Raw genomic sequence first — 16,662 nt, forward strand, 5'->3', positions numbered from 1 at the left:
TGTAAACTCCTATTTACACCATTAAGGTGCCCCCCTGGCCCCAGGCTTTCAACTAAGCCAAGCAGTGTCACCCTTCAAAGTGCTTGGGCAGTGTTTTTGCCATTTTCCAAGCACGCAATTTGGGTATCTTTCTGCATGGTATAACACTCCTGCTCTGAACAGCACCACGAGCTGCAGAGGACAAACTTGGTACCACGAAGGTACTGTCCTCATCCCATTAGTAATGTTCCTCTTTCCTGCTATTTACCGCAATGAAATTTTCCGACAGTCTTTTTTTCCCTTACATTCATGTCAACACATTAGAAACCCTCCAAAGTTAATGTGTTGTGTTGTATTGTACTGCAATTGGGAAAGTAACAAAATATAACCTATTTTACATTCTGGTAGTCAGTTCTCTACTGCAAAGATTATTCAGCTGAGCTTTTCTCTCTAGGACCGTGTTAATATCACGTTTCATGTTCATTACAAGAAGGTGAAGAATTATGCTCTCCTCAAGTTGATGGATAATACCCACCAGTTGGAAGGTATTAAGGTAAAATTTGACCATGATCTTTTAATGTCACAAATTCATAAATATGAAAGTGTTAGGATTTGCTAGGGACTGCCCACCTGTAGAAATCATTACTTCAGTACAAGGGCCTGTTAGGTCACAGTGAAAGATAAACTGCTCAGAAAAACTGCAACTGTCATTAATTAAATGTAACAAATCTCAATTATTGTTATGGACTGAAATTACTGCCTAAGTCTGAAATGGTAAAACAATTAAAACCTTGCCTTCTGAAGTTTTTGTGGAACATACTTGTCTCCATATTGGCCAAATGTTGCTTCCCATAAGAAAATTCAGTAGACAGCAGGGAAATGAAATTCCAGGACTCTTCCAGTAGAGCAGTTTGATCTACCACACATATAAATGCACAGTTTTGGTTTAGTCAGTGTAAGTATGTGCATCAGCCCAGCAGTGAATCTGGACCACGTCTGTCAAGCTCAGCAGAAATGCAAATAATTCGGTACAAGGCCTTTAGTACTGAAATTAAGCTAATCTCATTCCTACAGAAAGTACATTCAAAACGGCTGCTGACAAATTCACTGATATGAAAGCTCACTTTTGTTTAAATTAAGTTTGGGTGTTTTTTCACATTTAGCTGCTTTAACTTTATGGTATGAAACTAAATACATACCCATGACTTACCTATGGTGGCACTCACACACAGAAATTGCAATTTAAGTAAGGCAAAAAGCCTATGTCAGACACTAGAATTAAAAAGTGTGAAAAAGTCACAAATTACCTTCATGTTGTCCTGTGGTACTCTTCAAATAAACAAGATTATGAATCTTTTATATATTAATACTAGTCTGTACACAAGTTCTAACATGCAATTTTCCCACAAGTATTAGAGCTTCAAAGCATATTACCTCAATATGATTGTGTTAATGTGTTGTCTGAAAACGACAAAGTAGGTTTATAATGTCGAAATATATATATATGTAAAGAAGATGCAATATTAAAAATCAGTGCTGAGAATGCCATCATTAAAACACAGACATTTTATCCCAGTGAGTGCTGTCTTCTTAAGTTGTCACAACATTTGGCTTCTTTCTTTGGGTTCTTCCTGCATATGCTCCTAAAATTAAGTAGAAACATTACCATTTTATAATTAATAGTACTGGTTTTTGAAACAGGATTATCCAACAAAAATATCTGAAAAAAATTAGGACCTTTTTTTTAAGGCAGTATTATGCATTCAGTAACTACTTTTAAAATGACAGTTTTCATGATGTTACACTCCAAAAGCCTTATGAAAACTACCTATAGGTTTAAAAGTAATGACATTTTATAGTATTGACCTCTTTGGTAACTATTCTATCTTCTTTTCTGCTACTCTAAAACAACTGCAGCTGCAATTCACAAATTTTTTAAAGAACTGTTGCATCACCAAGACAGAGATCAAATGGCTGATAAATTTAACTATGCCATGTATTACTTTTAAACAAATTATCAATTTAAAAATATCATACGAGTTAAATACTTAACTCTTTCCCTTTGTCACATTAATTAAAACAAGAAACAGATGTAGGCTTCCATATGTCAGTATAAGACAACCAGAATTAGAAGTGCAGTATGAACAATGTCATCAGGCAGAGCCCTTATAAATGGAAGAATGCTTAAGGAAAAAGAAATAATAAATAAACAAACAAACAAATAAGTCTTTCCACAGGGAAAAAGTATTTACATACATATATTTTAAAATCCATATTATACTGTACCTAGCACAAGTATCTTCCAGTAATAAGGGCTCAGTACTGCAGTCTGCTAAAAAGTAGCACAACTCAGCATTCTTTGGGTCCAAGCAGTTATCAAGAAAGTGCACCAGTGTGAGCAAACATTTATACAAAGCAGTGAAAATCATACCACAGGATGCAGAGCAGTGGGAATGGAAGACAGCCATGGAAGAGAAATGACTACCAGGCAAGTAAATGAAGGTGACAAAGGAAGTGCCAGTCCCTTTTAGGCTCTTCAGTTACTCTTGGTCAGAGCTGCAGTGGTTACTTACAGGTGTCCGAGGGCAAAGCAGCTTTGGGAATGCCCAGAGCCCTCCCCACAGAGCATCCCTCACATCTCAACAGGCTCCCACTACACAAAAGGCATTCTTGCTGGCCCTCCACTCCCCAGTGCTGTGCTCTTCAGCTCACCTGTGATCTCGTAGGACAGACAACCAGGCTGACAGACATGGTGCTTTATTAGGGATTAATGCTCTCCTTAACTCTCCTCAAGTGTCCTCCAAGTTATATAAAAATCCCACACAAGTAATAGGATATTACAGTAATAGTATATGGAAGTGCAAAAATCCCACAGCAATCTAGACTAAGGAATTGCAGAAGGCAAGTTGGAATAAAAAGAGTGGCAGTTCTTCTGAAAACAATGATCACCCAGCTTTTTCCAGTGCCAAGGGGCAATCACATGAGGCCTCTCCTGGGACAAAGGACAGACGTGCTACTCACACACAGCAGGTGTGAGGCTTCCTGAAGTGCAGGCCTGAAAGCCAACACACCCCACAGCCCCCACCACCTCACAGGGGCAAGCTGTGCCCTTGGCTTGGCCAAGTCCTGCCACCACCCAGACATTCTATGTGCCTCATGCCATCTTTTCTTTTCCACAGAAAAGGAAACTGGGTAGAGATGATAAATTGGCCTGGTTGTAAGAGCAACCTGATCTCATCCACTTTCTTTCTAACACAATCAGACCTGATTAAATGCCCTGCCTGGCCCTGCTTGCAGATGGAACATCTCAGTCTGATTTAAACTAATTGATTAAAAAAAAAAAAAAAAAAGACTGCTGATTTATGAGTTTGTACTTTTCTCTCAAGCACAGAACTTTGGATTGAAGGAGTAAAAACCAAAAAAAACTACGTTTAGTATTGCCACTTGATTCCTTAACAAAATCTCTTCTTGCCAGACAAAGACAACAATCCAGAGTGGTATTAAAGCTACAAAGCGCTTTGCAGATAGAGTTCAAAACAACAACCAGGAGAACAAAAGAAAAAAAGTTGGATGAACATGTTATTTTCTTCTAAGGGTCTGTCTCATCTCTAAGTTGAATGTATTCATAATAGCTGCATGTTACTGGCCCTCCTTCCCTTTTTGCCCCACTAATAAGCCAAATTTAACTGATAGTCAGTGATGAATGAGGACAAGAAATGAAATCAATACCCTATTTAACGTACTACCAGGCTTTTCACTATTCACATTTTATCCATATATATAGAAAACCATATTCTATCTAAATATATTCCAATTAAGTTTTTTCATTATTGCAAAATTATGCAGATTGTTTCTTTCATGCCAAGTGTTCCCCATGTAATAATTTCAGAATGCATTTCTATTCATTTAGTACAAGTCTAACCTATTTCTGCAAGAGGACATGGAAGTGCTGGTATTGCACCACCAGAACACGTGTGATGTCCAAGCTCTAAAATAGGTTACACTGAGCAACCAGAACTAAACAGCATACAACTGGTTAGCCACATTTGCTTGAAGTTCCAAGAAGGCCACTACAGAAAGCATTCAATGACTTTCCACATATTTTACAAATAGCAACAAGGCAGAGAAATTTGGAGATACATCCCAAACGACAATCCTGGTTGTCATCTCATCATTTGCTTTAGAAATTGTGTAAGAACATTCATAGTGGTTTATTAGAGGTTCAGCACTATTATCAAACCCTTTAAATGAAAGGTAACCAATCAGTAATCTCTGTATGGAAGCACAGAAATACTCTACTTTTAAACTTGGGTCATTAAGACTCAAACATGCTGTTAAGATGCTACAGGAAAACTTTACATATATATATGTGATTTTAGGACTGTATGATGAGTGAACACCTGCTGAGGAGTCCGAAACTGTCCTTCCTGTCCTTTCAGTATGCTCCATGCTGAAAACATGTGTACAGAACTAAGAATTAAATGACATGAAGATTCTAATCCAAGTCTGTTTTGACTACTATCAATTTCTCAACAGTTCTAGTAAATATATCTGGCAACCCTTTTTTATGACTGGGCATCTGGTGAGAGAAAGCAAATGAGCTGTGCAGCACATTCTATATACTTTGTTTATAGAATTTGATAGTGGATGGTTCAGTTACCAGCGCAGGTTTGTTTGAAGAGATAGGTTAGACTTAAGGCATAGCAAAGCAGGTGCACAAGGAAAGGAAAATAATATATTGCCAATTTATTTTTTCTAGATACTAGTAACTTATTTACTATAAGATCCAAGCACCAATTTTCTACACACCTGAAACAGCCTTGTTAGACATTCTGCTCCCTGAGGCCTTCTTTCTATTTTGCTGAACCCCATGCAGTGGGGTCTTAGGGGTTCTAATTAAATATAAAAGAGTTAATAAGTCACTTGCAACAAAGTCGAAAGGCTGTATACAAAAAATATAGACTCTATCAAACTGTGTTTGGCATGAAAACATTTTTACAATGTCCCACAGAGCCTCTTCCTGACCACGTGTACAGTTCCTATTGACATTATTATAGCTTACATAAATACATTAAGCAGGAGAACATCTCTCCATTAACAGATTCAAAAACTCTTTTCAAGAAGCTGATTCAGTTCAGGTACCATGGCATTACAATCCACACAGAAATATACACATATTTCATTAAGAGGAAGCAAAGCTTCATGGAATGAATGTTACAAATAGAAATGTTGGAAGTGTAAATGAAGACGATACACAAGAGGATGACAACACTAAATATTTTCTTGCAGTGTAAGTTAAAACAAAGCTTCATCGCTCTCTCAAAATACTGGGAGAAATAATTATTTTTACTTTGAACAACAGTTGCACCATTATGTGTAAATATTATTCAGCAATCACAGTTCTTGTACTTTGCATTTACTTTCATCTCTAGGCTAGAAATATGCTGTGCTCTTACCCTTGTCTGCAAAGCAGTCTATGAACCGGGGCATTCTGTCCTTGGTTTGGTTGAAGTATGCTGTTAAAACACAAATGTTATTAGTGCTTTTTCCCTTTAAAAATAAAAATCTCTCAAGCAATACTGAATTATGCATCATGCTTCACATAACAAATTTCAGAAAGGCTAAAAGGTTTTGTAATGCAAATGACATGTAGGCAAAGTGGCTGGAATCAAAATTCCAGGGTAAGATTACTACTTCCACTATTTAAAACAAAGAAACACAATAGCACACAGATAGATGTGCCTCAACAGTGCCTTGGGTTCCCAGTCATCAATGAGAACACACATAAAAAAGGGCTGCACTGCTTACACTAGTCCTTGAAGACTGAACTGTATGAGTAGACAGCATGTCTTCACAGCTTTTAGGCAAACATGGGACAAAAGTTGTTTCCAAGGGATGCCAAGTATCTGACTTTTAATACGAGAAAAAGGGACAGACAGGCCTCATAAGAGAGCAGCTGCTGTCTTCCTGAGCAACATGTACTGAGAACACTGTCATTTCTGTGATCTGAGCAAACAATCACACAATCAAGGAACAAGAACTTTCCTCACAACAGAAAGCCACTTCTTTTCTGACAGCTTCCTAAAGATAAGCATTATCAATAATTGCACTGCAAAGTAAAGGGTATGAGGACAAGTAGTGCCAAACTGAAGCTTAATAGTGCATCTCAGAGAAAAACTTTGAACCTGAGCACCGAGACTTAAAGCCATAAATAAATAACTTCTAATGATAAAATTTTAGAACTGATCCAGAAGAAACTGTATCTTTCCTGACTTCCAATGAGCTAATAAACCCTTTTCCATTTTACTAGTAGCACGAATTAAGCTGATCGATGGCAAACCAACTATACAGATCACAGAATATATTATTATGAGACAGTTTCTTAAAAGCATCCCAATACAAGTAAACATCACCCACCGGTTTTCAGGAGTTTTTTGTTTTATGATTACTTTTTTACTTGGTATTCCCATTTCTGAAGCCCTAGAGAAACAAAAGCATTGAAATGTATTTCAGTAATCAAATCCTCACCCAGGTATTGAACAGAAACACTCAGAGAAAGCCTACAAGAGGAACTACACCTACATGTAATACTGCCAGAGCACTACTACAGATTATCACTTCTTTACTCAGGAGCAAGTGTAACAACTGTTCAGTCCACTGTGTTGCAGGATAATGCCTGCTACCATTTCCCCCAAAAAAACTTTGCCAGAGATGCTCTACCAACTAGCTCTATTGCTAGGCACTTTAAATAGATAAAATCTCTTGGAGCACTTTTTACAATTTGCAAAATCAACCACAAACTAAGCACCCACCACTGCATTATAGTGTAAATGCACAAATTAGAACAAATATTTTTCTCCACACAAACAAGAAGTGTCTTAAAAGTAAGAACAAAATACAATTAGCAACACCTGGAAAGCTTTTGACTCATTCTTCCTAGCAGAGATGTCAGTTTGCAAAGAAACTGTTGTACTTCCTACTCCTCCTTTTGAACCCTTCCCACCAACCCTCTCCACCCAAGGGAGAGCTGCACATACTTCATGTACTTTTTCCTGTCCAGAGATTTCTGCGTAGCTGTTGAAAGTGGCACTCGCTCTCTTGGGCTCTTTACTTTATCCTAAAAAAAAGAAGATACTGAAGATAGTTACCTACAAAAGCATAATTAAAAATTTAGATTTAAGAAACATTGTACAGTGGAGAAGAGTCTCTAAAATGCAAAATGATTCAGTACTTAAAAGTCTTAGAACAGTTTACATTCCCTGGAATATAACACACCATTTGCCTGAGCATCTTCTCTTTACGAACTTCACGATCGTGACGGAGAATATTCATTCTCTCCGATGCCTCCATTGTGAAAAAGATGTCATGGATGTCATACAGAGCAGCTCGCAGCTGGAAAGAATAATTACAATTTTAATAAAACATTCAATCAAGTTTACATGCCCATGGTTTTGATCATCAAGCTCTTTTTGCTTTCAATCTAAACAAAACACTTCATAATTTTGAAATCAATTTTTTGGAATCAAATAAATTTGTGTCAAGCAAAAAAATGGAACCTTCTCTTCCTTAAAGGTTTTACTCTAAACAAAGCCGCTCTCACGGTTTTATGTATTTATACTACAAAAGCAGAATAGCTAGGAAAGACAAAAAAAAAAAGCTTAAATTCTATCACCTGAGCCATTACTCTTTCATGAAGGGATGCATCTTGTGCTGACACACTTCCTCTTTTCAACGGGGCTTCAGACTGAAAATTTTTTATGAACTCCAGAGTATCCTGGGAAAGATGGGAAAACAAGTGTAAGCACCAGGTATAACCCTTCATAATAATCATTACGAACAGTACACATAGGATATAGATTCTTTGACTTGGACCTCACAACACTAAACAACACAACACTCACACATATTCATGTAACAGCCCCAAAATCTTCTAAGAGCAGAAAATGCAGGATTTCCTCTGTCAATTGAGGAGAGGAACAAAAACAAACAGGAGGAGAAGCTGCCTATTATCAAATAATTGATCTTACTTTCACAGTTTGCTTAAGATGTTTCAGTTTTTCTGTCTGCAGGAGTCTACGAGTGAGAAATCCCTTTGCCACTGCAGTGATCTTGTCGAACTTCATTTGTATCTCTGGACTGAAAACCTTAAAGAAGAAAAAAGCATTTACTAAATTTTTGACTAAAAAAGCAAGAATTATGAATTATTTATCAAGTAACATCCATCAAGTGACGTAAGTTTTCAAGTGTGAAACAAGCTGATGATAAAGCTTTGGCTGGGCCAAAATACCCACCATAATATAGCAGAAGCAATACATTTTGCATATATGAATACAAAAAATATCCTATACAGTTCTCGTGTGTAATCAAAGTTGATATAGGAAAGGATACTAAAATTTTCTGAGATTTATTACTGCACAGCTGTTATAAAGTTACCAGTGCCTTAAAAAAACATGAGGGCTTTATAAGATTAAAAAAAAAAAAATTTCCCTTACCTGAGTCCACCTAGTTTTGATCCTATTACTTGGCCTGGATACTGAGGTTTTTATAACTCCACTACCTGATGGTCCCCAGAGATAGAATGAAGTTTCACTTGTTGAAGCAAAGGTGTTGGGTGTTGTATGAGCAAAACCTGCATGCAAATCAGAGCACACAGTTCAACACACATTCCTGCCAATGAAGTAATGCCTTTGTCTGTGTTTACACTCAGCTCAGGGGTCACAGCTTTGTCTGCAAGGTCAATTATAGGCAAGAAGCAAGCTGAATATTTCTGACTGATTTCCATGCAAAATTTGCTAAATAGAAGACAGAACAAAACATTTCATAACGTTCTGGAACAGGTGAGAGGGTTCCATCAGCTATAGCTGTTCTGCCTTGCAGTTAAGATCTCTGGCAGGGCCCCTCTAAACCTTCTACACAAACGTGACCACCTGGCCCAGTGCTGTGCAGCTACACAGCATGAGGATAGTCCTTCTGGGACATGATGCAAATCCACATCCTCATCCTTGATCAAAGGAGGTTATTCTTAGCTTGTTTTCCTTGGATGTGTCCTAAAAGAGTTACGTAACAAATGCAGTACATGGAACAGTTTGAGGATGGCTGAACCTGTGCTAAATGCCAGCGACACAAAGATGTGACAGACTTGGTTTCACAAATGCTGTCCCCAGCTGAGGGCAGCAGCTGTCTGTGTACCCTGAGCAGCCCTAGGGCAGGAACACTGCACTCATGCATGCAGTGGGGCAGCTGGTCCAGTCAAGCACTGCAGAACAAAATACATCACAACACTTCATCTATAATCTTCCCTCCCAGTTTTACCAATGCTGGTGGAGTTTGTGTTATGGACTGTCTCCAGCTGAGACTGCACACTTTCCAGCAAGCCACTTTCACTTTTTTTCCTCCACTCCAACTCCATCCTACTGTTAATATTCACTTTGGAAATTTCTATTTCCGTTGTAGTAACCTTCTTTCCTTTCAACTTTCTCTCCTGCTCTTCCAGTTCCTACAAAAGGAAGATTCAACCATGAGACCATTTTTCTAATTCTGCAAAGCAACAGAATACACATTTAAACCAAACTGCTTCCTGACAAACTTCCATACAACACAAAACCTTTGATTAGAATTTTTCATTTTGGCTTTACCTTCTGCAGTTTCTCCTGTTCTCTCTCTTGTTCAGCTATCAGAATTGACAGCTGCTGTGCATGCTGTTCTTCAAGTCTCTTTCTCATTTCTTCAAAGGCCAACATTTTAGTTTTTAAAATATCTTCTGAGAAAAAAACATAACAAAGAATCAAATATTAAATACCTTCCATATGATCTTTGCCAGAGACATACATCCTTTATCAGAAGTAATTTGCATCATCAGTAAAAAGTAAAGAAGATGGCTTTGATATCAGGTTTCCATAATATCAAGTTTCCATTATGCATTGTGAAGAACCCCATCATTTACTAGTCCTTCAAAACATTTGCATGTTTTTATTTGTGGACTAAACTTGTGAACACAGCAGCAGCAACAACAAAAACCTCTATTAAAATAGGAACATGGAAAATACAGCTCTAAGAATTGTTACACTGGCTGGAGTGAATTAACATTATTTATGCCACTTCAGGTTCATTTGGTACAGACACACAGAAGCAACACAGTCTTGAATATGAAGAAAATATCTATATGGTTTTCTTTTCATTTACATGGGCTACCTTTTCTTTTAGTAGTCTTATTCAGACCTCATGGCATAAGACAGTTTTCTTAGTAAAACTAAATTCCAACTAGATTCAAATGGAAAATCAGTATTTGTGATGTCAAATTAAATTAGAGAAATTAGGTGATTGAAAAAAATCTACATGCAATAAAATTTTAGTCTTTTGATACACATACATACTTAGAAACACCAATGACTAATGATCACTGGGGTTTTTCCTCAAATATTTATAAACTGAAAAGTAACCCTCAGCTACAGGAAATATTTTACCTTTTGCCATATTTTCAAGCACTGCATTCTTGGTAATGTAAACTGATCCCACAGGATATTTCTGTTCTTGCAACCACTGCTTCTCTTGCTCTTCCACTCCAACTCTTAAAACACAGGAACTGTTTTCTTTTTGGCAGTTGTCTGTGTCCAAATCAAGTCTTCGTTTTACCCTTTCAAAATTTTCTGGAAACTGCTCATTTGCTGAGGAAACACTTGGAGTATTATCCATCTGCTGTTGCACATTCTTGCTCTGCATTAGTAGTGGAGATGGGTTTTCTACGTCGTAAGATTTATTGAGTTCCATTGGAGAATTACATTTAGTGTTTTCTAGCAAAGTAGCTGGTTTCATTTCATTCACAGCCAGGATCTTCTGTGTCACTGTAGACTGACTGATGGCAAAGGGCTCATTCAATTTTGGAGGTACCATATTAGTGTTGGTCTCTACTTTATATGGCCCTCTGTTCTCCATCACCACCTGTCCTTCCACTGTAGCCGAAACTGTTCCTCTGCTTTCAAAGAGCCCAAAGGAATGGCGATTTGGTTTGCCAGCCCCCAAGCCATCACAAGGGCCTGAAGAACTCCTGCTGACACCAGGAACTCTGCCAGGGCAAACCGTAGTGAAGTCCACCATGAATTTTGGTGCAGATTCAGACACATTGTTTTTATCTGCAATATCCTGCATGATTAAATCCATTGCTCTACCCTTGCCTTTAGGGCTTAACTCATAAGCATTCACAGGGTTGTTTATAATGATGTGTCCCATGGATAAAGGTCTTGGGCGCCGTCGGTGCATTTTAGGGCTCATGCTTGGCTCTGGGCTTGGCAATTTGGCATAAGAGCCTGTGAGGCTCCTGACAATGCTGCTGTCACGGTCAAACACGGAATTCTTTTTCAATTCCTCATCTGAATCTGAATCTGCCAAAGGAGGTGTTCCAACTCTCATAGGTATGTCTACTTTAGAAAAACTGGATAAAGTGGACTTACTTGTGCTATTTGTATGAGTAGAGGCACCTTGGAGAAGTGTATTTGATTTATTAAGACTGGGTTTATCGAGCGTCTGAGCAGCACAACTTCTGCCTGTAAACTTCGCTCTCTCTTTCCCGGAGTCAGACGTTTGAACACCATCATTTTCTTTATCCGAATTACTCTCATTCGTACTCCTCTTTGAACTACTTTTTGAGGTTCGCTTGCTTTGCTCCTTCTCTATGTACTCCCTAGACTTCTTTATCAGGTTCTGAAGGCTCATTACACATGGATCTTGGACATCCTCATCTGATGGTGACCCCACTCGTCCCTCCTGCTTCTGCAGAGTGTGAGATGTGAGCTTGTTACAAACCTTGTCAGGAGATGCAGCCCTTGGACAATGCGCGTCTTTCGAGAAGCGACTCTCATTTGGCTTTGAAGAAACATTTTCTTCTGCTGCTTTAACTACTTCTGTCACATTTGATGTCGTTTTCCCTGCAGTATCTGATGATCTAAGTTCTGGTGTCTTTTCCAAGTCCACGGAACCATGCTTTTCAGGAGAACGTGCTGAACTCATAGCTGATAGAGCTGTGAAGTCAGTAAAAGCCTTTGAATCCAAATCAGCACAAGAATTCTCAGCCTCCTGTGTCTTCACATCACTCATGCTAGGTCCTTTCTTCATCTGTAAATTAAAATTTTAAAAAATTACATATTTTCAACGAAATCTCAGAATCTCAGACTCCTGCAAACTTCACTTGAACTTAAAAGAAAATCTAGAAAACCAACTTCATTTAGGTGAGAATTACACATTACTTCCAGTCAGCATTTGTTTAAAAGGATTTTCAGACTACAATTAGCTTATGTGCTGCATCTCAGTTATAAACAGGACATATTTGGGGAAAAAAAATTAACTTGTTTTTATATTGAATGTACTTTCCTGGTCTGCTGGTCAAACCCCAAGCCAGCTGATGGTTGCCACAAACACTCAGCAAACAACGCAAACTGCTTGCCACCTTGGTAACTCAACAAACTCACTGTTAAGTGTATTTGTTTAAGCAATAATTTAATTTAAAGGCTATATTACAACAGTTACAAAGACATATAATAGCTCCTTGATTAGACGTATTTACTAGTCTTTTAAATTTAAACCTCTAAGAAATTCATAATTAAAGCAGCAAAGAAAAAGAAATAGTTGCAGTAAAATTTTAAAGCACACAACAGAATTTCAAGTTTTGTGACGGTGATTTTAATTCTGTAATCATAAGGTTGAATGTAGATTATTTTATGATTAAACCATAAGCTTGCAAATAAAGCAAGCTCTAACACAGGGAAGCTGTTCATTTGTTTCAACAATCTAGTTGTTTCCAACACTCTTACAAAAGCAACAGCAGGCTCTGCCTATTGCATGCAGCAAAACAAGCATTGAAAAGCAAATCCCATGCACTACAACAAGTACCACTAAATAATCAATTATAAGGACAATCAGCATGAAATACCAGCAAATGCTGGTTCTGGAGAATTAACTGCTACTAATTTCATGTTTATATGGGAGAATACTTAAACCCCAGGACTTTCTCAAATGTCTGTAAGAAGAGGTTTTCTGTAAAGCTATGAGGCAGCTTTTGACTGACACTACCTGGACATTTTCTACAATCTCCTGAACACGATTCAATAAAGCTTTTTTCCGGGACTCCCGTTTCCTGGTCTCTAGGTCCAGTGCTTTCTCCTTATATTGTTGTATTTCCTTTTTCTTTTCAAGGCTAAGCTGCAAAACAGAGTGCAAGAAACATGACTTATATCACCAAATGCAAATTTCAATACAGAATTACAGAAACAAAATAGAAAAACAACAGAACAAAACAATTAGAAGAACAGCAATCACCTAAGACTTTATGCACATGCTAAATGCTAGCTTCTTTTCAACCAACTATATTTCTTATGGGAAGATGGACAAAATGCCTTCTTGGCACACAAGCAAATGAACATGAATTTAAAATATCATTTAGAAAAAATTTTCATGAACATTACATGCCACGGTACCAATCTGACACAGGATTCAGACATTTTTTCTAAAAATCCGTATAATATCCAAGCATTTGTAAATGAAGATTATGACAATGTATCTGCAATTTCTATCTGTATCATGATTTTTGGACATTGTGTTAGAGACTCTCTCCCATTTCTTCCCATCACTGAAACAAAGAAGTCAGCTGCAGTATTGCAGGAACTACCAACAATCTTCAGCTTGGTTGTGCTTGCATTAGCACAGAATGACTTAACATAATTGATGAGCCTGTGGAATATATTAGAGGAAGGTGCAAACACATGCAAAAAAAATTTACTTAAAAGCTTTTTAACTATTTCGGTATTTCCTATTTGCATATTTTTTACAGCATTAAACTAACTCACGTGTTAAATGTTTGAAATGTCAATATGATCTTACATGAAGTTAAGCCCAGCAGTAACATTACTGAAAACCATCAATATTTGTGCTCCCCTTAGGAAGATAACAACTTCTAAAAAATTACACTAAATGCAGTCTGTGTGGGGGAAAAAAGTACATTTTACCCCTTAGTTTGTAAGATGAAGGCTAGGAATGCCTAGGATACACTAAGCAGCAGGTCAGATGACACAGGTCTGTCACACAAACACCTTCAGTAGAACCATTACATGTGCACATCAAAGCCAGGGCCAACAGCACAGTTAGCACACCAGGGAGGAAAGGGGATAAAAAAAGGCCTTACCAGAGGGGAAAGCACAGGGACTCCATGGAATTGAATGAGGGAGGTATTTTTGTGCTGAACGGTCAAAGAGGCTTCTCCTTTTATTGCCTCTTCTTTGATTCTGGAAAGATGCTTCCTACAGAATATTTCATAGTCCTCCATCTTCATGGTATCTAAGCTGCAAAGAATAGTAACATTACTCTCCCATGCACTTCCAAGACCCTGAAAGGGAAAACAACTATGTTTTGGGAAACACATTTGACATTAGAAAACTGAATTAAGTTTTTCTTCTTCCTATCATTAACAAAGCCTGTAAAGCTCTTCCTTATTTCTCCCCATAAAAGCAAAATTTGCATATATGAGCAACAATGATGATCACAAGTACACAGAGAAGAAAGCAAGCGTTGAGGTTATCAGGATTTACAAAACTACACCTGTAACAGATAATCTTAATTTCCATCAAAGACTAAACCTTTGAGATCTTGCACAACAATATGACAGACCATATCAACTGTGAAAAAATAAATAAAATGGAAGCCCAATTGGAACGGGAGATAAAAAAAGAAAAAGGAAAGGGGAAAAAAAAAAAGAAGAAAGCCTTGATACGTCTAGGGGGCTGAGAGGAATTTGTGTCTCGCTCCCGTGAGCCTCCGTCTCGATACATCCCTGCAGGAACAGACGCCGATACTTACACCAAAACAAAAAGGAGATAAATTACAGCCCTGTTTCCTTAAAAGCGCCCAGATATCTGGCACTGCCCGTCTCCCCCGGAGCGAGCCCAGCACCGCCTGGCGAGGCCTGACAACGCTTTGTTCCCTCGGCCGATCGCTGCCCGCCCGCTCCGGGGCACCCAGCCGCCCCAGGCCGGGCCCGATGCATCGCCTCCCCCCGGGCCCCGGCGCTGTCCCCGCGGGCCGCAGTCCCGGCACGGCCCGGTCCGTCCAACGCTCGGTACCTGCGCGGGGCTCGAGAGCAGCGCTGCCCCAACGCTCCCCGGCAACCGCCGCCACAACGGCCGGGCCGCCGCACTACGGAACCCAGCGCGCACCGCGCCTCCGCCCGCCCCGCTGCGCTCCGCTCCGCCCCGCCGCCTTCCCTGCGACACGGACAGACCTCCCGGGCTGGCGTGTCGCGATCGGTGCGCGCAGCCGAGCCCCCGGGACAGCTCTGCCGCGTCTAGCCGAGCGCCCAGCAAAGGCAGCCCCACCTCAGAGAGATGACAGCGCCATCCCGCTGCTCTGATTTCCAGCCATTTCCACCCATACTTCTCCCAGACAAATTCCCCTGTTTGCACCAGCGTAGTCTGTTCGGCTTCATCCCATTAAATTAAATATCACACGGCTGTGCAGTCCTTGTGTACTCAGGACCACAAATGTGCCGCCACAGGTATCAGTTTCACCGCGCACGCTGTGATGAGAAAGATAAACATGAGCACCTGTTCACATGCTCTGTGAGTTCAGCATCCATGGGGACAGCATCCGTGGGGACAGCATCCGTGGGGACAGAATCCACGGGGACAGCACCACAGACACCCGATCCCTCCCGGCCGGGCGGCAGCCAGCTGCTGATCCAGCCAGTCCAGGAGCAGGTAACACTCACCTGTCAGGCAGGTCAGGTGGAAGGAAAATCCACACTTGTTTGCCAGCACTTGTCCCGGGCATAATTAATTTAAATTTATGGAAACATCTCTAATTCCCGGTATTTAGAGTTGTTAAAGCTGTCATTCTTGTTTCAAAAAACAACTTCGTCATCTGTTACCTCTTCAATGGTAATTGAGGGGGTTTGTTTTCTAAAATATTTATATTTAATATTAACAAATGCTGTTGTTCATCAAAAGATTTTTTTAATATGTTAGACATCTCATTAGATATTCCATTATTTGTTGCGCGTCTGCATATATACCTCTGGTTTTTCTTCAGCTACACCTGGCCGAAACACAGAACGACTGACAGAGTATCTGAGATGCTCAGAACCAGCCGGCACAATATATGGCAAATATTCATCTCAGCAATTAAAAAATAAATAAATAAATAAACAAACCCAGTTTAGAAGATCGCCCGGTACCTGTTCTACCTCTAGTTGGTCAGAGTTCCTCACTGGAAAGTCGGTTGCTTCCCATCCTTCTCACAGATACACGCACCAAAGGAAAAAAAGAAAAAAAGGGGTCAACCCCCCCACTTACGTTAATACAAACTGCTATTTCTCTGCTTTGCTATTCCACTTCTAGACTAAACACGCTCAGTTTGTCCAGCCGTCACTGACCCGGTTGTTTGGCCGCCTCGTTGCTCATCGCTCTGGATCTCGGCGGGTGTTACACACAGAGCTGTCAGTGCCACCGCCGCCCGCCCTGTCCGGCACAGCCCCGACCGTACGGCACCGCCCGCTCCTCCCACGGCTGCCCGGCCTGCGGGCAGGCACCACTGCAGAGTCAGCTACACAAAATATTCAATATATAACGCTGTGTATGACAAACCCGGCAATTTGCTGGAAAATAATCACCGTGGATGTTATGCCTTTAATTAGCTAGCTGGCGG

The 16,662-nt window shown here is 39.7% G+C and overlaps 1 protein-coding gene across 8 annotated transcripts; it reads right to left on the bottom strand.

Annotated features, from left to right (window-relative positions):
• Window positions 1-280: 280 nt before the first annotated feature.
• Window positions 281-16,259, bottom strand: CCP110 (centriolar coiled-coil protein 110). 8 transcript variants are annotated; one of them, XM_085074744.1, is made up of 15 exons: window positions 16,169-16,259; window positions 14,150-14,306; window positions 13,042-13,170; window positions 10,443-12,087; window positions 9,615-9,739; window positions 9,292-9,475; window positions 8,472-8,608; window positions 8,007-8,123; window positions 7,652-7,753; window positions 7,255-7,371; window positions 7,017-7,096; window positions 6,397-6,459; window positions 5,436-5,495; window positions 4,789-4,871; window positions 281-1,622 (listed from the first exon to the last, which is right to left on the bottom strand). In XM_085074744.1, the coding sequence occupies exons 2-15, from the start codon at window positions 14,294-14,296 to the stop codon at window positions 1,570-1,572; spliced, it is 3,042 nt and encodes a 1,013-aa protein (XP_084930870.1). In that variant the 5' UTR covers window positions 14,297-14,306; window positions 16,169-16,259; the 3' UTR covers window positions 281-1,569. The 8 variants fall into 8 exon arrangements, with proteins under 8 accessions (XP_084930870.1, XP_084930872.1, XP_084930866.1 ...); XM_085074746.1 differs by lacking the exon at window positions 16,169-16,259 and adding an exon at window positions 15,084-15,181 and having other exon boundaries at window positions 9,615-9,736; XM_085074740.1 differs by lacking the exon at window positions 16,169-16,259 and adding an exon at window positions 15,084-15,181.
• Between the last annotated feature and the right edge of the window lie 403 nt (window positions 16,260-16,662).

The sequence above is a fragment of the Lichenostomus cassidix genome, chromosome 14 (assembly GCF_008360975.1).
Source record: "Lichenostomus cassidix isolate B80296 chromosome 14, HeHo_3.0, whole genome shotgun sequence".
NCBI lineage: Eukaryota > Metazoa > Chordata > Aves > Passeriformes > Meliphagidae > Lichenostomus > Lichenostomus cassidix.